Here is a 23,800-nt window from a genome sequence, read left to right on the forward strand (position 1 = left end):
TTATTTATTTCCTTTTTTTCATCCATCCAGATGTTTGACATTCATAGAATGTGTCAGAAAAGTAGTCAAATCAGTTTTAAGGGAGCAAAGAGAAAATTGGCCAGTGCCATATTGTAAGGAGTCATGTACAGCCCCTCAGATAATGCCTATGTCTGACACTAAGATCTGGACAGTAACTACAAGTGCACTAGTAGCATTGTGGCTCCTGTCTCTGTTAGAAAAAGAAGCTAAAACATTTCTGCCGTATGGTAGATAGGAATATTATGGTACTGAGAAAAAATGTTTCTGCATTACAGTCCGGAAAATATGTCCCCCCTGCTTCCTCCTTCAGTAACATCTTAAGCCCATGTAAGCACAAAAAGCACAGAGTATGGTTTGGAAAATCTGATGTGCGAGACTGGCTTTTCCCTAGACCTGCCTATACCAAAGTCCAGGGCAGGAGTGCTTCGTGCCAGTCTTTTCTGCCCACTGCCAGCACCACTCAGGTTCCCTCTGCGTGTTGTTTTAAAGCAGCTGGGGTACGTAAACCATTAAGCGTCAGTCTCGGAAAACAGTGAGGCCATGAAGGTGGCTAAAGACGCAGAGAGAGCCCGTATGATGGTACTTATTTGCTTTTTACTGACTACAAGTGTGTGTCCTGAACGATATGATCACTGGTCTGTTTTCTTTCTCTTGCACCCTCTGTGTTGTTTGTACCTGTCTGTCTGTCTCTCGTCTAGCTCGGGAAGCACTTCCAACTGCTGTGCCAAAAACAAAACTAATTGTGTTAAATCTTAAAAAGGGCCTGGCACCTTTTTAGGTGAATTGGCTTCTTTCAGCTTGAGCTGAGAACTGCCAAGGATCATGGCCTGTCCAGTGCCTGGGAATGGGAGGGGAAGGAAGGGGGTAAGAGTGTCCCGAGCACTTGGGCTCAGGGAAGGACACTGGGATAGGTGGCCTTGAGACATGGGCGTGTGGGGAGAATCAGGGCATCTGCTGACTGCCATGCCGAGATGGGCTGAGCCTTTCGCCTCCTGTTTATTTGGGACTCTGTCCTAGAGTTAAATATTCCATGAATCTGGAAAGCCAGTGCATAGGTACTCAGTCTGCTCCAGCCTACTGGATGGGGAAGAGTATGATGGATGCAGCTGGGAAAGGAGGCTGTGTGTTTGGGGTAGGTGTGGGTTTATGCTTTGTAAGGTGACATCCCACACCTTAACAAACTGCTGTCGACTTGTTTTCAGAACACAGTGTTTTCCTGGGTGATTTTTCCATTGGATTTTGATTATAAAGCCTTCCAGAAAGTAAACCTTTAGGAAGCAAATCTAAAGTACCGAGTGAAAAAAAATCAGGAGAATTTTTGTATAGCTGCTTTCATACTAACTTTATCTTCATACCCAGTAGACTAAGAAAAATAAGCTGTACTCTTTTCACTGGAAGAGATTTGGAAGATAGATCTCTTTGCCTTAGGATCACTGTTTCCTAAGAGGTACAGGAACCTCAGTGCTGTATGGATGGCTGGATCCAACATTGCCAGAAATTTTGTTATATTTCTACCACAAAATAGCTTGGGATCTGCCTTTTTTTTTCTCCTCCTTCTTTCCAGTTTGCTGCTGTTCCCTCTTGCATCCATAGTGCGCTCTCAACTCTTCTGCCATCAGGCTGGAAATACATGAAGGAGTCAAGGCTCTTGGAAAGCCAAAGCCTCAGGGACAATGTGAGGTTGTATAGGGAAGGGCAGTAAGCAGCAATTTGTGAAGTGTATTTGTCCTTTCTCAGCTTCGGGACGAGCATGTCATATATTCTTTTCTTCTATGGATGTTTTAAGAATTCATTCCTGCTTCTCTCTTCCACTTCCTCTCCCTGCCTTTCCTCTTTTCTTTACCCTCTCTTTACTGTCTCCAAAAGGGGTAGCTCAGCCAAAGCATCCTGCTTGCGAAGGGAAGCTAAAGCGCTAGTGGGTGCGTGTGAAGCCTCAGCCTCGCAGGGTCTGTTTCTAGCCGACACGATGAAACACTTGGCAGCGCGGCAGTCGCCTCTGCGTTCTCGGTGCAGGCTACTGCGTGACGAGGGCCTGGGGTTTTGCGTGCGCGTCTGGGAGGGTGGGATAAAGAGCAGCTGCGATGAGGTCAGACTGCAGCGAGAGCAATGCCGGGAATCATCGTGTGCAAACCGCGGGCGGTCTCCTGCAGTGCTGCATTTGAGTCACACAGAGAGCTATATACCAGGTATGCAGGTATCAAGGAGTGGAAACTTCAAGACTTCAACAACTGATTGGATTTGTGGGCTAGAAATACATACTAGTGGACACTGGTTTATCATCCCGCAGAAGCAGACGTGGCTCACTGCTGTGTGGTGCCATGGGGTATTTCCTTGCAGGAAGCTGCTGATTGCCTATTGTGCTGGGTGAATGCAGGAAACAGTTTTTCATGCTTCTGTCACAGCTACAGAAGAGATTGAAGTAAGACAGGATGCAGAACTACTGGGTACCATCCGGAGGACTTGCTGCTTGGGGAACTTCGCAGCCTTTCCTCCCCTTGCCCACCCCCTCCATAGTTTGGTCCTGAAGTCTCTTAATTCGGGTCACAACAGGGATCCAACCCACCATACCTCACTTTTTCCTCTACCTTTTCTAGGGCTGACCACAGCTTTTTTCCCCATCAGCAGATTCTCTCGGACCCTCCTCATCATCGCAAACCTAGGATGACACCTGCACACTTCGGGACTACTCCATCACAACCCGTTTCTCCCCTGTTTGAGACTGTTCCATAACTATTGCATCCCTCTCACTTTTGCAGCCTCTTTCTCTTGAGGCTGCTGCTGCCATTTCTTATCCTTCTTCCCCCAATTTTTTTGCTGGTTCTTGTTCTGGGTTTCCCCCACCCCTTTGGACTGCTACCTTTTTTTTTGTTTTGTTTTTCCTTTTGTTTTCCTTCCCTATAGCTCCAGCAGTCCCTCCACATTTGGGTTTTTGGTACCTCCCTTGCCACATCTGCCACCCCTGAGGGAAGGATGGTGCCCGGCAGCTGGGGAAGCACGTTCCTTCCTCCTGCCTCCTCTTGGTGGGAGTTTGGCGGGAGGGGAGGGTCTGTGCCTTGGTTGGGATTAAGAGCAAAATTGTCATTTTCTTGCTGCCTCTGCTGCCCAGCCGGGGAACTAAAATGATGTTTTTCTGTCTCAGCCACAGAGCAACAACAAAACCAGTATAGTAAGCACTGCAAAAGAAACATCCCCAGTGCAGACGTCCATGGTATCTCCCCAACCACTATTTTTTTTTTTCCTGTTCGGTTTAATTTTGATTTTGTCCCCTCTCTACCCCCACCCCGAGTGCTGCTTGTGCTGCTCTGTTTCCGCTTGTGTTTTGGCTTCGTTCTGTGCGTGTCCCTGTGCTGTGGGGCCTCGTCACAGCCTCACCGGCTGGGGGCTGCACGGAGCAGTGGTTGGAGCGCAGCTTGCCTGGACTTCCCCTTGTGCCCTCCCTGTCTAGTTCTGTGTGTCCTGGTCAACTGTGCCTGCTGGCTGGGGGGAGGCTGGTTTGGAAGAGGAGAGTGGGCAACTCCATCCCCCTCCCACACCTGGGAAATGGAGGATGGACTTCAGGACAGCCCAGGAGAAAGGGCGGGCGACGAGTTTTCCGAGGAACGCCTTGGCGGCCCGCGCGGGTGCCGCCCCGCAGCTCGCTGACGGGCTGTGCGCAGCGGGGTCGGCAGGGCGCCCTGCACGAGCATGTCGAATGCCACGGCGCAGTGCGGCCCTCTCTGTGCGCCAGGGGGAGCGGGCAGCGCTGAAACGGGTGCTGGGGACACGCGTGAGTGTTGGTCACTGCACCGCCACGGTCACTGGTGCCTCGCTGAGCCACCCGCCAGAGCCATGTCAGCAGGAAGAAGTGGTGCAGGATGCTGAGGTCGTGCCTCTGTCAGGAGGGAACGAGTGCGCTCACAGCCCTGGTAGCTGCTCGTTGTGGTGTGCACCAGGGCATGGGGTTTGGCGGCCTCGGCGGGTAGGGGGAGAGATTCGGTGTTCTTGTTGTTTAGGGTAGCGTGAAGGGTTTTGGGGACACTTCATAATTTTCAGCTCTCCCTTCACTGACTTTGTTTGTTAGGATTTTTATGCTGAGGGGGCCTTTCTGATTAATTATTATTATTATTACTACAACTTTTTGAAATTGGATCTCATTTTAGAGACCTGTTCTAGAAAAATGCACCTTTTCTCACAGCCCAGTTCCCATAATGGCTCTTCAGTGAGGAACGTTGGGGTGCTCTGACTTACCAACCTTCTTCTCGTGGAAATTATGAATGTCCCTTGTCAGGGTAAAATACCTGGCAGACTTGACAAAAACTAGGAGATAAAGGCCCCAACCCAGCATTATACTTCCCTTCATCTCTACCCTTTCTGAAGCAATTTCTAGAAAAGACGCTGCTGAGGGGCAATTACTGCATGAGCAACCTGTACACTGGGGAGTGACTCCTGTTTCTGCCTGGTGTTGGGGCCAGCGTGCTTCTCGAGAAGCAAATTGGGAATCTGGGGGAATTGCAGGGAATCTGGGGGGCTTTGTCTCCTAGTGTCGGTAGCTTTTAGTGCAGTCTCTCTCCTCAGGAAACCTGCGCAGGAAGTGTGTGCGCACGCACGCAAGCGCACGTGTGCTGTTTGGAGTGTGTGGTTTGACTTTTTTTTTATGTCAGTCACCTTTTCTCCACTTGCTGGGGAGTGAAAGCATATGGGAAAATAATGCCGTAGAATGAGAATTTAATGGGTTCTTCCATCCTTTCCTAGGAGCCTCAAACAACTGTTGTCCATAATGCTACAGATGGCATAAAGGTAAGGGATGGGAGTGTGGTCAGAGAGACTTCTTCTCCCTCGTGTCATTCTCATCTTTGTATTTCTGACTGGAGTGTCTGCCTTTCTGGTGTCTGGTTTGTAGCATGCTCCTGAGTGCTGCTGGGGGCAGAAGTGGGAACGTTGTGTTCTACAGCTGTAGATCTCTAGAAGAGACTTGAGTAGGGATGGCTGTTTGAAAAGGATAATCTCTTGCCAGTTTGGTGTATAAGCACCGTTCTTTTGTATATGTAGGGAGGATGAGAAGATATAGGCACTCATGCACTTATTTCTTCCTGAAATGGAGACCTGTTCCTTTGAGAAAGCCTAAGAACCCCCTTTTTAGCTTCCTGAGGCTATTCTTTCAAATAAAAGCAGTGATCTCACTTGATAGAGTTTAATTTGTGTTTGTGTGAAAGGTCTGTGTGGAGGGCCTGAACTGCTTGAACGTGCAGGCATTTAGAAGAGATGCTGCTAAGCTTTGCTTGATATTTGGCTCACTTACATCGAAATCTTCTTCATTTTATTCAGTCTGTGCTATACCTGCCTGTATTTTTATACCTTCCTCATCTTCTTCCACAAACAAATCAAAGCCCTTACTAATGCTTCTGACTGCTGATGTCTGGTAACATTCTGTTCTGCCATGCAGGGATCCACAGAGAGCTGTAACACCACTACCGAAGATGAGGATCTCAAAGGTAGGTGTTTTGCCTGTAAGCTCTAATACTGTTAAGTGCAAGGAGAAAATCCTGGATCAGGAGCTACTTCCCAGATTTGCTTGTGTGATTCAGTCATGAACTTGTCAAGAGTGCCATTCCTGCTGCAGTGGGGCCATGCTCTCAGGAACCAGTTGACTTAGCCTTTCAGGTGTATGAACTCTGTTTGCCATGAGCTACTTTGTTTTTGTCTCTGAATGGAAATTCTTTCCTTGGAAATATCATATTCTATTCATCTCTAGTTCATTTCTAGGCTAGGAAGATCCCTACTGGTCCCTTGAGGTTTGGCATCTAGTTTTCTGTGCTTCCCCGCAGGCTAGAAAGTTGAAACCTCTCTTATCACTCCCACACCAGAGAAGCACAGTTTCTCTTCTCACCCCTTTTGGAGAATCTCTTCAGTGATGCACACACACTTTATTTTTTCTCTCTCTCTCTCTTTTTGGGCCCGTTTCTATGATGAAGATCATTCTCAGCTTTTTATCTATGAACAGAGTTGATTTCCCCTGTCCCTTACTGAGATTTTGGGAGAGGGAGATGCTAGTGAGAAATTTCACAGTTTTCAGTGACCTTATCATAAGCATTCTGTGCTTGTAAAACTCTCTTAGATAAAGGAGCTCTGACCATTCCCCAGTTCCATATTTGCTCATGTTGTTAGAGCAACTGCCCATTGTCTGACTCTTGTAAGAAGGAGGAAAGGAAATAAATTCTCCTGAAAAAGTAGACCCGAGAAGAACAAATTCCGTTTGCATTTTGAGGTAGAGGTGCTCTGGTTCTCCCTGTGCTCAATGAGAGTTATGGTGCCTGGGAACAATCAAAGCTTGCCCCATGATGCTCACGGTGGTGGATGCAGTAATGTTACCTCAGTCACTTAGGATGCTTCCCAAAGCTTTTCCTGCGCCTTACCATAAACTGCTGGCTCCTCTTAGGAGTCATCCGGAACAGCAGCACATGCCAGCGGCCAAATGAACTCTGCAAGACAGGTTGTTTCATATAAGACCTGACCTCATTACAGAATAGCATTCTACCTCTCACCTTTTTGGTTTTTGTTTTTTTTTTCTTCCAAAGAGGAAGCATGGTTTAAGAATCAAGCTTTGAAGCAAGGGAACTGGATGGTGTTCATAATATGATAATGAAATGGATTTATCTAATCTCTACTGGATGTCAGTCCAAAACAGATATTTGTCCAAAGAGTTGTCTACTTTGACAGTTTCTGTCCAGGAGACTTCCCGAGATGAAACCCATTCAAGTCAGGAATATGAGTGCTGTGAAGAGAGGAAAGCTGGGACTGGGCTGGAAGGGAGGTGGGAAGGAGGGCAGCTGGCTGTTCGCCAGATCTAGGTGCAGTGAAGAATTGTACAGGGCTGCATTGCTTCAGATCACAAGAGAGATTTATTGGCAGAGCTGTTAGAATAGATTTTCAATAGAAGGTAGCATTTGAATTGTGGTTGAGAAGGAAGGAGCTTGCACAGTAATGATTTGTGCTATGGCCAGCTCTAATGGATAGTTTTAGTGCTTTACTTCTAAGTACAGCAGCATTTGCCAAATGCCTCCCATTCAACTCCTGCCCCTCCATGTTTTAAGCTAAGCAAACACTCAGTGCAAAATTAAATAGGCCAAAAGTTCTGGGTGTGTTGGAGTTATCAGCATTCTGCATAGCCATGACGCTGGGAGCAGGGAAGTGCTTGTACAGTTCTTCTCACCCTTTATTTTCAATAGAGGCAGGTTAAGCAGATCTACTCTGCTGTGGAGCATGAGACATCTTGATACATTAGTGACAGTCACCTCAAGGCTGTGTTGCTTCCACTGCTGTGGGACTAAAGGGAGCAGCTTCCCCCCCACGATGTCCTTACAAATTGCACAGCAGGACCATGCTGTCGAGCTGTCTACATGGCTTTGCGCTGGAGGATACTCCTGCATGTTTTGTGCCCAGCATTGTGGTTTCTTTAATGTTCTCCTATTTCCTTTCTCTTTTTTTATTTACTGAACTTGCGTGTTTTGTTTGTGTTTTAATTCCCTGCCATGCTAGCTCCCCCGCTCTCCACCGGGGACGGCAGCTCAGTGCTTGAAGGACGGAGGCACAGTGAGAGCAAAACACAGACTGAGTCCATGCAGTCCCAGCTTTCTCTCTGTTTCTCAGCCAGTAAGTCCAGGGGTGCAGTGCTTCACGGCATCTTTTTCCAACCCCTCCTTCCACCTTTCCCATTTCTCCTGCCCTTCCTTCCAGAACGTTGATTTTGTTTTCATTTCCAGTACTCCAGAATTAAAAGAAATCATCTCCCTTCCTCCAAGATCCCCCCCTTGCACACTGAAATGCTCCAAATATTCCTTCCCATTTTGGAGAAAACAAAAAAATAAAAAAGAAAAGACCTCATCCTAGCTAATTCCATTCCCTTGCTTTCCTCTGGGTAAGGTATGCAGTTCTTAGCAGTGATACTGTCTTTTGGGGTTGCCTCAGGCAGGTCGCTGCATCTCTTTGTCTACATTTACAGAAAGGAAAACTGTGGTGTAGATCTGCTTTGGAGGGATTTGTGAGGCTGAATTCAGTCTGTTTGATGGAGAACTTTTGAGTTCCCCAGACGCGGAAAGTGCAGAACGAAGGACAAGTAGTTTTTGCAGGCGGTTTTGGGGTTGCTCTAAGAATGAGGATGTGGCTGCTGGAAGACCCCTTGGCATTTCTAGATCTAGTTAGGTGCTCCAAATGAAAATCTTTAGATAATGGTGGATCTGAGGGGCTTCTCTGTGCCTTACCTTACATGTGTCTCTCACTGTCTCAGTTATTTGGGACCTTGGTTAGTCTGTCTGTCCTTCTGCCAGTTCCTTCCTGAATTGGCTGCCTCTGTAGAGGAGGCTGTGGTTGAGAAACTGAGAAAAGGTAAGGAGAAGCTGTAAGTTGGAAAAGACTTTGGTGGAGTTCCCAGGCTTCCCCCTACCTCGCTCATTTTCTGACTGTTTAAAGATGCAAGGGAAAGAGCCCTCTAACATGAGCTGATGTAGTTTGATTCATTTGTCGAGATCATGATGATGATGAAGGATCAGGCATGCACTCTTCTGTCTCCTCGTGTCTTCTTTCCCTGGTTTCCTGCACACAGCTCTACTATCTCCTATGGAGCAGCAGGCAGAGCCTCTCTGTTGTTTTTGAAGCTGTGCTACAAATGTCAAACCCTTGAGTTTGAGGTGCAAGGGGAAGGTGTTTTGCCTAGGCAGACTGGAAGGGATATGATCTCTTAAATCCTTTTTGCTGTGAAATACCCATCACAGCTTTCTTATTAACCTATGCCTCTTGCTTGTAGAAAGGCCCTACCGCGATACCCTGAGGAGTGCCAAATCACCAATTCACCAAGTGGGGCAGCATACCCCCTCCCTGCACCTCTCCAAGTCGAGATTTGCAGTGATGCGGATGCGCTGCTTTCTTTCCCCTTCACTTGTATCTTGTGCTTGCCCGTGTGCTGCTCTGCCCAACCACTCTGACCAACCCTTTAGGTCGTCCCCAGCCTGCAGCATCAGTGATTCCTACTGTGTGTGAGGGGTCTCTTGTCCGGGTGCCACAGTGGCCCACTCAGCAGTGCCCAGCACAGCCGATGTGCCAGAGGCCGCAAAGTGGGCAGAGTTGCCAGGATGTCTCCGTGTGCCTGGGGGCTTGTGCTGTGTGTGTTTGTACCTCTTTGCTGGTTTTTGTTTGGCTTTCTGGTTGGGGCTGTATATGTTTGTACCTCTTTGCTGGTTTTTGTTTTGCTTTCTGTTTGTTTATTTTAACGCTTACGTTTGTTTTGCAGCTACACAGTCTTGCGAAGAGAAGCTTCTTGCCTGGGACAGCCCAGGGCAGACATTGGAGTTAGAGCGCGCTCGGTCGGAGCCTTTGCTCACTCCAGTAGTTCCCTTTGCCCTTAACAGCGCTCCGCGTAAGTTAGCGGCTGGCTGGCAGTAGCGGGTAGTGCCACTAACACGAGTCCCGTCCCGCGCTCGCCCTCACGGCCCGCGCCGCCGCGCGGCGCCGCTCGCTGCCGCCTCATCCTTCCCGCGCTCCGCGGGGCTGCGGCGCGCGGCGGGGCCGCCAGGGGGCGCCGCGGGGCCGCCCGGGCGCGGGGAGGCCCCGTTGGAGGCGCCGCTGGGGGGCCCTCCCGTGGGGAGCTCGGGAAGGGCGCGCAGGAGCGGCGGGCGCTGGGCACGCGGGTTGCTGCCCCGCCGTCTGCTCCCGCCACCTCGGCTGGGAGCCCCGGGACGGGCACCGGGAGCGAGAGGCGCCAGCGCCTGCCGGGCAAGGTCCCGCGGGTCCCCACCCTTGGCACAAATGGGTCTCCTGATGCGAGGCGGCTCTCGTTTGCGACGTGCAGTGAACGTGAGAGGCGCAGGTTGGAGGAATGGGCTTGTGCAGACGTGCAGGGTGAATGCTGCTGCGTAGGGACGTTTGGGGAGGGGATGCCAGCCGCCTTGAGATGAGCTAGTGGTGGTGGCTGTGGCCTGCCTTTCCCTGGAGCTCTGCACATCCATGTGCCCTCCGTGTGGGGTGGGAGAGCCCTGTGTGGATGCAGCTTTAAGGGGCAACAACATCAAGTGACTTGCTTGTCACAACACTTTTCATAATAGACAAAACCTACTGTGTCTTCTTGATCTGTTCCCTGCATACATCATTCTACATATAGAAATATGATATTACAGCACTAGCAGCAAAACCTCCTTTACTGTCATAAGCCATTTTTTCTCTATGGCTAGCTGGGCAGTATAAATCTCTTAGTGGATTTCCAGAATGGATGTGGATACCTTTCATAGCCAGTGAGGTTATCTTCTTTCTAGTCTTCAGCTGTACTTCACTGTTGGGTTGAGGTACTGGATGAAGCTCAAGGGGAACAGTAGTCAGACTAGCATCTGGCATCTAGTGTAGAATTGATCTTCCCTGACTTGTCATTTAAAAGATGGTAGGTTGGATTTAAATACCATTCCCCTGAAAAAAAGCATCAAATATCTCAGATGAGATTTCCAGAGGTGTCTACTTTTCAGAGATGAAAGGAGAGATGGTTGGGCAACTAATTCTGTTTGAGACACCTACATTTCAGATTTTACCAAAGTTAGGGCAGCTGAATTGAAGCCTCACTGGGAGCTGGATTATCAGCTGTGGGAAAGAGAAGAAAGCTGAGGAGTGCTGCCCAGAAAGTGGGCAGTCTTCGTTCATCTCAGAGCCCATGAGTTAATGTAGGCTGAGTTAATGTAGTGCTGTAGGAAAGAGCTAAAAAGATCTGCTATAGGGCTTGGCAGAGTTAGTTGCCTGAAAAACAGTGTGTGCTCCTACAGTGTATGTGTTGCAGACTATGTACCTGTTGGTCTGGCCATCCATCCTGCTTTGATTGTCTTTCTAGCTTGCAGAAGTTATTCCTCTGTGTCCCAAATGCTTATTTGCAGCACTCAGAATATCTGGTGTACTGGTGATGGTGACAGGCAAGATTTTGGGAGACTCTTTACAATCAGCGTGATCTGTGCAGTCGCCATTCTTGTATGGCTGCTGTGCTGGAGAGTTTTCCCTATCTTACAGCTGCCAGACAAGCGTTTCAGGTCGTTAGGTTTACTGACATTCATTGGTCATACTCCTAGAAGAACCTAGAGCTGTCATTTAGGATACAGCCCTGATACTGAGCCAGGCCTTTCTAGAATAAGTTGAATAGGAATAGATATCTTTATTTCCCCCTCTCTCTGCATTATAGGATCACCGTTCCCTTTTCATACCGCTGTTCCCCTACCCTTGTATGGATGGCTGTCATTACTGCACATCTCCAGAATGCAGGGAGCAGCATCCTATGAGATCCAGACTAATGGTGTGCTGCAAATTGCTTGTAGGAATCACCCATTTAGCCCCATCTTCCCATTCAAGGCTTATGCACCGTTAAATTGCTCTTTCTTCTTGTCCGCAGTGCGTAAGCAAGAGATCATTAAGATAACGGAGCAGCTGATAGAAGCCATCAACAATGGAGACTTTGAGGCATATACGTAAGTACAGCTGGCTGGCGCGTAGATGCCTCCGGCAGGTTGTTTACCCGTTTGTGCACAAGTGCTGATGTGCTGGTGGCAGCCGTTTGGCCATACACCATAGAAAGCATCATGTTTTTTAGCCTCCATCAACTGTAGTTGGGATGTGGTTGATTCCTTTATATGAAGTTCAAGTAGTAGCCAGGTATCAAAAAGCAAGAGTAAAATATCCTTTTGTAAGGGAGGGGAGAGCAGTGAGGTGGGCAGAGAGGGAAGAAATGAAAACAGTTTCTATGACAGAAAGGGAGAGGTCTGTGTTATGTGAGACTAACCAGCACCAGCTCTGTGTTGCTGCAGTGGGCCTCAGTCCTCCAAGGATGTGACCCTCGGAGTAAGGATATTGCTAAGCGCACGCAGGTTGCGATGCAGCGTTTACAGGTTCTTCAATGTGTAAATAACCTTTGGGTTCAGGGCAGGTTCTAAGGCTGTGGTGTGTTTTTTGTTTTGCTTTTCTGTTTTTCAGGAAAATCTGTGATCCTGGTTTGACCTCATTTGAACCTGAAGCACTGGGAAACCTCGTTGAGGGAATGGATTTCCACAAGTTTTACTTTGAGAACTGTGAGTGGTTAGATTTGGTGATACCAAAAGCGTTTTCTCACATCATCTTTTATGCCATAACTTTGGCATTTGGAGGAAAAACTGGCAGTGCTTTTGCAGACTGTGTAGATGATGAGGTGTTCACAAGAGCCAGCATGCTTTCCCTCTAAAGCCTTTTTTAGCAACAGTTTCACTTCTAAGCCCCAGTTACCTTCACTACCGAGTTCCAATTTGCCTGGTGCAAAGGGGGTTTAAAAAGTGAGGGACTGGATTTTCTGCTGATATGGAAATGGAAAAATGAACGTATACTGATGGAAACAGTCTATATGTTTGACATAGGGATGCTATATAGTCACACATAAAGACAGTAGAGCCTTCAGTTTTCCCTGGACTGGTTCAGATCTCTAACACCTAATGAACCCCTTATGTGGATACAAGGGTCACCTTGCAGCTGGGGACAGGAGAGTTGAGAGAAATGCTGTCACTTATAGGGATATGGGTAACTCCATACTCCATAGTTGCCTCCCTTTCTGGATGTCTCCACAGGATGAGATAACTGGAAAGTTAAATCCTGATCTGTTTAATGTGTTTTATTTGGGAGGGGTTAGTTCAAGGTCCTTACCAGGCAATTCTTAGTGCTCAGTGTGCAGAGAGATCGTGTCTCTCAAGTACCTGTTCTGGAGTGACTTCTCCGTTTTCTGGGGCCTGCTCATGTTTAATGCAGGTCTAGCTAAAAGGTTTCCTGATTATTGACTCTTGCAGCAATATTCTGTTAATTAAAAGGTCTTTTCCTATATCTGAGAAAACAACACCACTGATGTATAGAGAAGAAGCGTGAGCAAAGAGGCCAGGCGATTCCAGGGAATAATAAAGGCTCAGTTGAGAAAGAGGAGGACAGGAGGTAGGGGAAAGAATTGCTTGGATTTTGCCTGGAAAATTGCAGGAGCGATTTTTGTTGTGTCCCAGAATCCAGCTGGAGGTGAGTAGAATACAAATATGTTGGAGGGGAAGGGAAAGTGTTTTTTCTTAGTGGTGGAATGAAGCTAATGGTTTTACGTGTTCTGCCAGTACTGTCAAAGAACAGCAAGCCAATACACACGACCATCCTGAACCCCCACGTGCATGTCATCGGGGAGGACGCTGCCTGCATCGCCTACATCCGCCTGACGCAGTACATCGACGGCCAGGGCCGGCCCCGCACCACGCAGTCGGAGGAGACCCGCGTGTGGCACCGCCGCGATGGCAAGTGGCTGAACGTCCACTATCACTGCTCTGGAGCGCCCGCAGCGCCTCTCCAGTGAGGATCCAGCACGGGTATGGGCTGGCAGGGAAGGAGCAGCTGAGGCTGCTGTGGGGGGCAGCTCAGAAACATTTTAGCTGCCTGTGAGAAAACAGTGTTCCTGCTAAAATCCCTGCTAACAAGGCTAAAAATCCCACTAATCAGCTAGTGTTCCTTTCCCTGCATCCCTGTTTTAGGGATTGCATAGGATCATCTGCCATTCCTAACAATCTGAGCCAGCTGTGCCTGAGGGTAGCTGCCCCTGTCCCGCCAGTGCTTCCTCACAGATGCTCAGCTCGGGGCTTGGGCAGAGGGCTGATTATTGCCCTGCAAAGCAGGGGGCAAGGAGTACCTCAGGGGGCATCCCCCTTCCTGTTTCCCAGGTTTCAGGGATTTACTCCAGTCCATTAGTACAGATATGTTTATGGGAATGTCAAACTCTAGAAAACATATCATAAAATCTATATGCTATCATTGCTATGCCATAAGAATAAATATTCATACAAACTTTACTACCGACTTTGCGATTAGTTAATGCTATTCAATGTGCAGTATTGAGAAAACATACAGGAAAAGAAACCTAATGAAATAATATCAGAGGATTTAAAATATCCCCAGGTGGCTTGCCATCATTTAGTATGAAAGGAAGCTTTAATCATAAAATTTGACATGAGCAAAGAATCGTTTCCTCTCCTTGAAGGACAGCAGTTTGGTTCCATTTACAAATGCTATTTAGGCACTTTAGCTTGTTTATTGCCTTACTTGTTTCTCTTAGATGTACCAAGTCCTTCTGCCTCCTTTTGTTGTATGCCAAAGTGTTATGTTGCAGTACTTTTACAGATCTAAGTTCTCTAATCTTAAGACATTCTTACTGTTTGTCATCTATTTAGTAACAAGCACAGAATCTTCCACAATTTAGAGTTTTTATTGGTTGTTAGTGTTGATATACCTGGGGAATGTGCACCTGAGTTTATTTTATTGTCATTTCACTGTAAATGATTCAAGTATAGTTACTATTTGAGTCTTAGATCTGTGTACTACTGTGATTGACTACTGCTGGTCAATCAGCAGTATTTCCAGGGAGCAAAGGCAGGAGCGAGGCGGATAAAGCCCTTTCAGTGGCGGGAGGGAAATTATTTGTACAAGTTTGCATCAAAGAGATGTCAAAAGACTTCCCTCCTGGATTTAGTCTACTGTGAAGTCTCAAAAAACATACGGAACAAATTAATAAGCTAAAGATCAGTATGAGTCAGTGGCTGTGCCTAGGAGTTCTGAGGACGCTTAGGAATGAGGAGCCTCAGCAGCTAGAGAAAAGGCACCTTCCCTTGGCTTGGCTGTTTGACTGTTGCCCCTCCTCCAAAAGGAGGTTTTGGAGAGCTCCGGCAAGCTGCAGTGTAGGAACCATTTCCAAAGTACAAAATATTGGTTAAAACAATATTTTTAACACCTGTAAACGAAATTGAAGTGCTCATGTGCATTTTTGTCTTCCAAAGGAAGTCAAACTAACTATGTGCAAGTACAAGTGGGAGCAGAGTGATCAGCGGGGTCAGCCATCTGAACACATCAGCCATTTTGGAGCAACAGTCCAAGTGCAGAGAAGGATAAGGATGAAGGAATCAAATGGATGATGATACTAAATTAGAACCAGAGTTCGGTTTTGCTTAAGTCACTTTGAAAAGAAACTAGCCTTAAATGCAAGCTGTCTGAGAATAAACAGAACTTCTTTGTAGAGAGGTGGCAGGAATTGAGAAGAGAGAGGACTGATAAGATAGTTTGTGAAAAAAGATTAGGTTGTGTGAAAACCTAAGAAATGGTAGAAAACTAAACAGATGATCTTGGCTATTCTTTCACCTGGGAAGATGATAGTATGAAACTGATCAAAATAAACCCAGTTATTTGACACAATTAGTCAGGAGAGGCCTTTGGTATAAACTGTTCTTGGAGCTTTGCAAAACTGAAGAATATACAGTATCTATGGAGCTGCTGAGAACTTCCAGAGAAGAACTTATGCAAACTTTATACGTTCAAAAAGAGAAAAAGAGAGAGAGGGGGAAAGAGGAGGAAAGAGGGAAAAAAAAATACTCCTTATCAAGGCAAAAGCCAACTGGGGGAGACAGACTCTTCCTTGGGGACAGATTCTTCAATCACCCTTTGGGAAACTTCAACTCCCGAGACATACCCTGTTGGGTAGTAAACCCCACTCTGGTCCAGTCAAACAAGTAATTTGTTTTAGCACGTAATTTGTTTTCACTGATACATGGAGCCAGTGCACAGAAGGGGAAGCGTGCACCTCTTGTCTTTGGGGCTGTCCTGACCAGCCCTGATCTGCTTGGCATTAGGAAGTGCTTATCCCATCACCCAATAATTAGTCTGTAGGAAAACTTGTTTTATTAATTGTGTACAGCTAACTTGTGGCTTTATTTCCTTCCGTATTTCATCCCGTTTTCTCCTGTCCTTTCTGGGTGGATGCTACGTGTTCCTGACTGCAGCAACTTGTGGAGATACTCAGCTGGAGGGCAATATCTTCTTAGCAAGCAGCTCTGGAGTGCCTGAGTGACAGCAAATGGTCATGTCTGTTTTGACGTTAAAAAAATAAGTAAATAAATACAAATTACAAACAGGCAGCAGCCAAATGCACGAAACCCTGCATGCATCTGATGCTCCGGGCGCTGCCTTTCTGTTGTTTTCCATGGATCCATCGTGTCTGTTTCTGCTGTACGAAGGTGTTTTTAAATCTTAAAAAAAAAAGAAAAAGAAAAAAAAAAGAAAAAAAAGACATGTTGTTTGTATAAAATAACAAAAACAGGAGTAATGCTAAATAAACGACAGATTATTCAACACGCTCCCCTCTCCCAGGGCTAAGAAAATGGCAGCAGCTGGAACATCTTGCAGAAATGAAGTGAAGGGGAAGGCAAAAGTGAAGGAGAGAGAAAGAGAGAGAAGGAGAGCAAGAAGGAGGCGGCTTGAGCAGGACTGCTGACCTGTGCTCCGCAGAGCCACGGGGCAAGCTCACGTGGCATTCGGGCTGTGCCGTGACCCGATCGGCGAGAGGTGGCGAGGAGACCCCAGGGGAGCCACTGTGAAGCTTGGGGTTCACGAGGGAGTAAAGACACTTCTCTCCCTGTTGCCCAGCAGACTGACTGACTTCAGCCTGAATTTCTTCTGCGCAGCAAGAACGCTACGGAAAGCTGTTTGCTCGGCTGCTGGATCCCAAAACAGACTTTGTGTTTAAAAAAAAAAAAAAAAAATATGGAGAGAGATGTTGATTTAAAAGTAAAGGTGAAAGTAGGGATAAATAAAAAATGGATTTAAGTAAATATAACTTAAATAGAAGCTTGCTCTTCAGAGATACTGGTTTTAGAAACAGCCACTACCTGGCCAGACATGGATGTTTGAAGCCAGCTTATTTAATTTAACAAAAAAAAAAAAAAAAAAAAGCCTTGCGCTAAGAGCAGAGAATTTTGAGGCAGAGGGTACATATATGGGATTTATTTTTTTCCTTTTTTTTTTTTCTTCTTTCTAGTAGCTTAGTTGGGATCCACAGTGCTGCAGAACACGTGTTCCTTAGGAAGCAGACAAGAAACTTAGTGTTACGTTCTTCATGAAGACTTGCACATACACTCCTATATGAGGCATAAATAGCGTGTGTTTTTTATACTGAAATATATGCACCCATAGAACTAAAGGGGTTTACTGGCCTCCTGTTTGATTTGTTTGATCTCTGATTAAAGTAGCAGTGGGAGCCAGCAACCCCAGCCAGGTGCTTCTCCCTCCCACTAACCCATCTGATGTTTGTAAGTGTCATGTTTCCTAGTGTTTATTTGGGTAATTTTTCTATTTTTTACAGTGATGTTGTAACACAGAAAATTATCAGATCAGAACCTCAACAAACTGTAGCGGAAGGACTCCAGGCCACCTCCTGGTGTTGCCTCTGAGTGTTAGAGGATACCGCACGGATTCAGCAGAGGGTAAAGAGAATTAGCACATATGATCTGATGTTTGTCCTTTGGGCCAATTCATCTTCCTTTCTATCCTATGCTGGAAAGGGAGTCCGCTTCCTGTGTTCATTAGCTGGGGAATGTGGAGTTGTTTTGTTGACCTTACCAAAAGTGGATCCTAGCCCCAAGAAGAAAACGGCTTTTCTGATGGACCCTTTTAGTAACAGGATTTATCTTGACCAAAGGGGAAGGCACAGGCTTACTCATTACTTACAGAAGTTGGGTTGGGCTTTTACCTGAATTTCTTTCTACCCGTAATCATTTTGGGATCTTTCCAAGGATTTGAAGTGATTGCACTGACAGCATATCAAGTGTGAGGCAACCTTTTTACAGGCTGTGGAAGAGAGGAAAGCTAATTTGGAATTTTAATCCTTATTTAACAGAATGCAGAAAGTAAAAGCTATTGCACAAAGTGGAGCTGTCACTTCGCGCCTTGTAGCCCTCTGCTGCCTTTGGTAGAGAGGTGCTATCCCACACCAGGATTAGAGCAGCCAACCCAAGATGAAGGAAAAGACCATCCATGCTTCCCAGGGTTTGTCTGAACACTCATACTTCTCTGCTTCCCTCTACCACCCCGGGGAGGAGTGTGGGGATTGAGTCCATAGGGGGCAAACTCTAGATTTTATTATTTCAAAACATTTTTAAGACTGCACTAAGCCAGCAAGTGAAGTGGAAAAGTAAACGGCCTTGCTATTTTATCCTGACATTTTTTAAAAAGCCACGAAGAGAGAGCAAATAGGAGATTACAATTATGCAGTTTTCAAAAGATAAATACAAACCATTATGCATGCCTTCTTTAGGTCTGATCTTCCTTGTCTCTTTACCTGATGATTATTCCTGATTAAAAAGAAAACCCTCTGTATTAAGTATCTGCATATTTCAAGAGTAAATTTAAAAGACAAAAGAACTTTTTTTTTTTTTGGTTTTGCACAGTCTTGGAGACAAAATCTCTTTGGGTTTTTTGTTTGTTTTGTTTCCTTTTAAGTTAATGAGAACCTTAGCTTGGTATGGCCATTATCAAACACAGCTGTACACCTTTAGCATTCTTAATGTTCTCTTATGGGGCTAATATAAGCATCTATATAATATATATTATAAATATCACATTTTAAACAGGAAATGGAAGGCATTTGATGCAGAATTTTTTGCATGATATAGAAATAATTAAAACAAAGTTAGCTAGTGTTTGTTTGTTTGGTCTGAATGTTGGTAGAACCTTCATAGCTTTGTTACGATGAAACCTTGAACTGAAGATATTTAATAAAATAACATTTAAACAGTGCAAAGATTTGAGTGTCTCGCTCTTTCTGTTAAACCATGGGATGATGTGGTGTTGGCGCTACAGGGATAAAGTCATTACACAAAGTTATTTTGGTGTCAGTAGATGACATGATTAAAAAAAAAAAAGACTTGTGTAAAAAGAAGATGACAAGCAGTAGCAAACCTCAGTGGAAAAGACAGTCATGTTAATAACAACACAGGGACAGTAGAAGTTCCTAAAATGAACATTCTGGTGTTTTCCTGACAGGACTGGGGAATAATAGGGAAATGTGGCTTCTTGCCAAAGGCTAGGCTATCTGAAACGGGCAATGTTGTTGCTTCCTTTCGTGCTCTTTGTTTTCCTTGCCAGGTTTTCAACTGCTTTGTGGGATAAAATGTCCTTCCATAGGGTTTGTCTGTTTTAAATGTGTTGAATACAGGTTGCTTGACAGCTACTTTATTTGTTGGCAGGTGTGTTCTGTGTTCTAGGCTGGATTCTCTTGCAGAAGCACTAATCTAAACACTGATTTGCACAAATTTGCCTGTTCTAGCCATGTATAGTTTTCCAAACACAGGTTGAAGTTAGTTGGATTTAACCTTTCTTGTTTCCATGCTGCCTGTTTTCATTAACATTCCAGTTATGCTCCCTGGAGTGAATGTTGTTCCCCTTGGGACCTCCCCTGCCTTTGAATGTTTTGTCTTTTTAAGTGGTGCATGACAGAGCTGCAGCGTGGCTCCCCGCACCGCTCTCCTACGGCCACGGGTCCCTGTGGCACCGAGATGCGCCTTGCTCTGGGCCCTGGTCACGGTGCGGGTCTGCGAGGAGGCAGGCAGTACCTGTCCTCCTCCTCCAGCAGGTCTGAAGGGAGCCCTGGTGCACCTGAGAAGCAAGGCCATGGGGAGGGGTGGCCTTTGCCTCGCCTCTGAAAGAGACTTCAGGTGCTTAATCCTCTCTAAATGCAGCAATTATCTCGTAAATAGGTGTCAGTTGCTGCTGCTTAAGAAGGTGATTTGCTTCACCTGCCCTGTGTAGCCAGTGTAAGACCGTCCTTAGTCTGTAGAGGGAGAAGGTAGAGTCTACAGCCCTTCCTACAAAGGACTGGAGATGTTCCAACCCCGCAGAGAGGTGCTGCTAGCTAGTGTCACTGTGCTCAGGTCCGCGTCGCCGAGCCGGTAAGCTCTCTGCTGAGGCAGCGCACTGTGTCTTGGTTTCTGAAGAAATGTTTCAATATAGTCCAGTATGCGCTAGGAAAAATATACCTGTAAAGTAAGTGAAGATTTCACAAGAACCAGAGTAATTTAAGCACTGTTACTGAAAGCACCATAGGCAGACTAATGCTTACGTTGAAAGCATTTGTGTGCTGCACATGTCGGGCCTTTTGGCGATTTCCAGTGTGTGTCTGCTGTTTAGTAAAAAGGTGGTGGTGTTTCTCTTAAGTGTGTGCCTTTACCACTTGTAGTTGGTCTATTAGACCCTCCAAAATATGTGCAGGTGGGATATGACATGTCGCAGAAAGAGTTTCCATGCTATGTTTCCTTATGTGTGAGCTACCAGCAGGGATCTGCAATGGCACTGATCCGCAGCTTCATACTTGTGGTATTAGATAGAGTCTCAAGCTATGGTGAGCTTTGCTTGTAAGCTGGGTTAAGAATGAAGGAATTACATGAACACTTAGCTCTGTTCCCTGCCAGCCCTTCTCTTGGGCAGCAAATACTGTCCTTGTGTTTTCAATGTATGTTCTTGCTCATCCTCCTTGCGTTGCATGTGGTCACTGCCCTACCAAGTTTCCTTGCTGGCGGGGTGTTGTACTGAGGGAGCCTGGTTCTGCCACTGCAGTGTCTCTAGTGAGGGCAGCGTCTCTAAAAACTTCAAGTTGGAATAACCCAGTGCTCTTTACTTCAAGCTCTAACAATTCAGCAGATGTTTTGTGTATAGAGCTGCACGTTTTGCTATCCTCCCATGTAAGGGAAGCGTTTGAACATGGTTTTCTAAGTTGTCCTGTCCCCCTAGCACATGCACCCAAGCTGAGCGCTGTGTGGGAGGCCCTGGCTAAGGCGGGCGCTTGAGCAGTGATGCAGAGTAGCTGGGTGAGCTCCCGCGTTCCCTGAGAGTTCGAAAGGCTGGGGAGTGCACGCTAATGCATCTGGAATGCTTGTTTGTTTGGGTTTGGGAGAAATTCATTTTAGAGGTGGGAAAGGTGGTCCTTGGACGCAGTTAAAGTGGCTTTAGTGGAGGATTATGAAGTTTCTTTGGAGATTCTTAGTGCTGGAGACCTCCTTGCCAGGAGGAATGCCTGCCTGCCTATAAAGAGTGGAAACTTCCAGGTGTGTAGCATAAAAAAAATAAGTGAACCATTTCCTTAGCAAGTCTTAGGAAATAAAAATGCATATGCCTGCAGTTTAAGGCAACCTGGCTGCAGGCTTTTAATTTTTTTAATTAAAAAATAAAGTCAGGAAAACCTTAACTCAGAAATCCCCTTATATCATTAAAGGGGTATTTTAAAACACAGGCATTGGGTAAGGAGGAAGAAGGTGGCTGCCTCTCATCGGTGACAGTTCATAAAACTTCGTTCGGCATTGTTAGCCATGAACAGAGGGGAAGGATGATATTTATTCACAAAATGATTCCGTAAAGCCATCTCACCACTGTATGTTGACGGAATTGTGCTTTGGCCAGTATGGGATGAATTACCATCTTGTCACAACCAGTTTGTGTGTGTGCCCAGTGCTCATGGTAAGGGAGGTCCGCTGCAAAACGGGCGCTGAGGCGGTGTCCCTGGGGGCCTCGTTTGCCTTGGAACATCCTAAACCTTGTGCCCATAGTCACCCACGCGCAACTGCTGCTCCACAGTTACTCTTGACCAAAAGGCATTTTTTTTTTCATGATTTATTTATAATGTGGTTAAGAGTTTAAAATAACCTGGAAAAGCTACTTGCACAAGAAGGACGTGTTCTACCTATATTGGTTTAAGCGCCTCTTCTTAGATATCATATTTTTCTTGCTTAGAAAAGCCCCAAACCTTGAGCTAGATTCTTAAATGCTTCTTTTTAAAAATGGTAGGCAGCTCTTGTTCATCCCCAAGTAGTATCAATGCTGAAATTATTTTGGTCACCATCATAGAAGGGCAAGTTTGATAGACACGTGCAATATCAGTAAAAATCATTAACCCCGCCCTTTCCCCGTAGTGTCTCCTGGCCTTTCCCAACGGCCGCGTCGCCTCGCGCCGCCTCAGGCCGCCCGCAGGGCCGGGGCCGGGGCGGTGCCTCCCCGCGCGGGCGGGCCGGGGGGCGGGGCCTCCGCGGCTCCTCCCCTGAAGATGGCGGCCGGGCGGCGCGGCGGCGGCGGGTCCCCCCGGAGCGGCGGGAGCGGCGCCCAGCGGCCGGGAGGCGGCGGGGCCCGGCCGGCCTGAGCCGTGCCCGCCCGCCCGCCGCGCCGCTCCGAGCCCGCCCGGCGCGGCCCTTGCGGCAGGTGAGCGGCGGCGGCGCGGCCGGGGCTCCGCTGCGCGGCGGGGGAGGCCGCGCTCGCGCCGGGCGGCCCGGCCGTTCCTGGCCGCGGGGAGCGCCGTGGCGAGGGGGAGCCCGGGGCAGGTGCAGCCTCGGGAGCGCCGGCCGCGAGGCCTCGCGCGGCGGCCGCAGCTCCCAGGCAGCCGCGGGGCTGCGCCGCGTCCCGCCGGCCCCGCGCGGAGGCGCCTGCGGAGCCCGTTACGGAGACGGCCGGGCCGGGGGCGCGGGTCGGCGGCGCGCGGCCGTGCCGGGGGCTGCGCGCTGCAGCTCGGCACAGGGCGCGGAATGCCCCGAAACTTTTCCGCTGTGGCAGCTGCGAACCCGTACGCGGCTCTTGGCGGTGGTGTCGCGTGTTGCTGCTGCTTGTTTTTCTAATCTTCTCCCTCTTCCCAGATTCCTTTCTTTTTTTCCTTCCTCCTCCTTCTTACTTTTTGCTCCCTGCCTGAGTATTTTGTGGTGTTCTGCAATGCAATCTTCTATTGTGTCTTTTCTTTCTCCTTGATGTAATTTCAGCCCTTGTAAGACTTTGTTTGTTTGTTTTTTGTTGTTCATACACAATTTCAAACAAGGAAGCGCAGGAAACTTGCAAGGGGGCGAGAATGAACTGGACGTGAGGGCGCAGGGCAGGAGTAGCGGCGCGTTTGTCCGCGTCGGGTTTCTCACGTCACTCGCAGAAGGGGGTTTTGCTGGTGCTACGTGTTGGGTCTCAAGCTCATCCTCAAGCAGATCCTGGGGGCGGATAGTGGCGGTGCTGCCTGGGAAGGGCCCTGGGGCAAAGGGGCTGCGTGGGGAGCGGGAGCGTCGCCGCGCTCCGGCGAGGGGAGATGCCCCCGGAGCGCGGCGGCTGGGAGGACCCCGGGTCGGCCGGTGGTGCAGGGACGATGCTGCCTGCTCCCCTGCTTTCGGGCTGGGCACGTTTTGCTGTCATGATGCCCAGCCTGCGGTCTGGTCTCCATCGGCATCCACATAGATGGCTTGGTTTAAAAATAAATACATATATAGCCTGAGCCCAGTGTTGTGTGGACGTTTATAATCCTATTATTTGTGAAGAAACAGGCAACGAGTATTTAAAGGCAGGTGAGGCCCTTGTCCTGCGCAGGGCCCTGTTTGTTCGGAGCTTTAAAAGCCGCTCTGGGCTCTCACCGTGGCACATCTGGAAGATACGGCGATCCGCTGCGCAGAGAGGTGCTGATAAGATAATCTGTTTCTTTTTAATTGGCAGAGTTGTTTACACATGATCTCTCCCTCGTTTTCCTGTTTTAAAGGAATGCGTATCCATCCCTGATTACAGCTCAGGTCAAAATCCCTCAGCACTTGTAGCAAATCTCTTTTAATTGGTCTCATTTAGCTCTCATAAGGTTGTGCTTTAATCCTCTCTCTTCTGAATCCTTTTCCCCAGTCTGTAATGTAATTTATTACAGGATATTTTATAGGCAAGGGAGCAGCCCCTGGCTGTCAGCAGCCTTTGCGGTGTATCGCGTTTCCAGCTCAGCAGGCAGCGGCAGCGGCGCCCAGGCCCTCGCCGGGTCCGCGGCGCTTGGGCCCTGTCCGGCAGGTAGCCGGGGTGGATGCTCCCGTCCCTGCTGCTCTTGCAGCTATTGCCAGCACCCAGGCGCTCTGAGCTCAGGCTTTCCCCTTTCAGCCACCTCTCCAGGCTCCGAGGTTGAGTGTAAATGCACCCAAGTTGCTGTTGTCTG

General features: G+C 47.6%; 1 protein-coding gene across 15 annotated transcripts in view; it reads left to right on the plus strand.

Annotated features, from left to right (window-relative positions):
* Window positions 1–18,625, plus strand: part of CAMK2G (calcium/calmodulin dependent protein kinase II gamma) — a 111,099-nt gene extending 92,474 nt beyond the window's left edge. For 2 of the 15 annotated variants that reach the window (XM_088526426.1, XM_088526427.1), the window contains 9 exons: window positions 3,161–3,229; window positions 4,753–4,797; window positions 5,444–5,492; window positions 7,537–7,650; window positions 9,284–9,409; window positions 11,411–11,486; window positions 11,989–12,083; window positions 13,131–13,376; window positions 15,831–18,625. In XM_088526426.1, the coding sequence (XP_088382552.1) occupies window positions 3,161–3,229; window positions 4,753–4,797; window positions 5,444–5,492; window positions 7,537–7,650; window positions 9,284–9,409; window positions 11,411–11,486; window positions 11,989–12,083; window positions 13,131–13,363 (807 nt within the window). In that variant the 3' untranslated portion in view covers window positions 13,364–13,376; window positions 15,831–18,625. The remainder of the gene's footprint in view (window positions 1–3,160; window positions 3,230–4,752; window positions 4,798–5,443; window positions 5,493–7,536; window positions 7,651–9,283; window positions 9,410–11,410; window positions 11,487–11,988; window positions 12,084–13,130; window positions 13,377–15,830) is intronic. The other 13 variants (XM_088526431.1, XM_088526432.1, XM_088526428.1 and 10 more) reach the window with 8 other exon arrangements.
* Window positions 18,626–23,800: the final 5,175 nt, after the last annotated feature.

Source organism: Tinamus guttatus, unplaced genomic scaffold, assembly GCF_059628265.1.
Source record: "Tinamus guttatus ecotype Peru unplaced genomic scaffold, ASM5962826v1 Tinamus_guttatus_pri_ptg000246l, whole genome shotgun sequence".
Lineage (NCBI taxonomy): Eukaryota > Metazoa > Chordata > Aves > Tinamiformes > Tinamidae > Tinamus > Tinamus guttatus.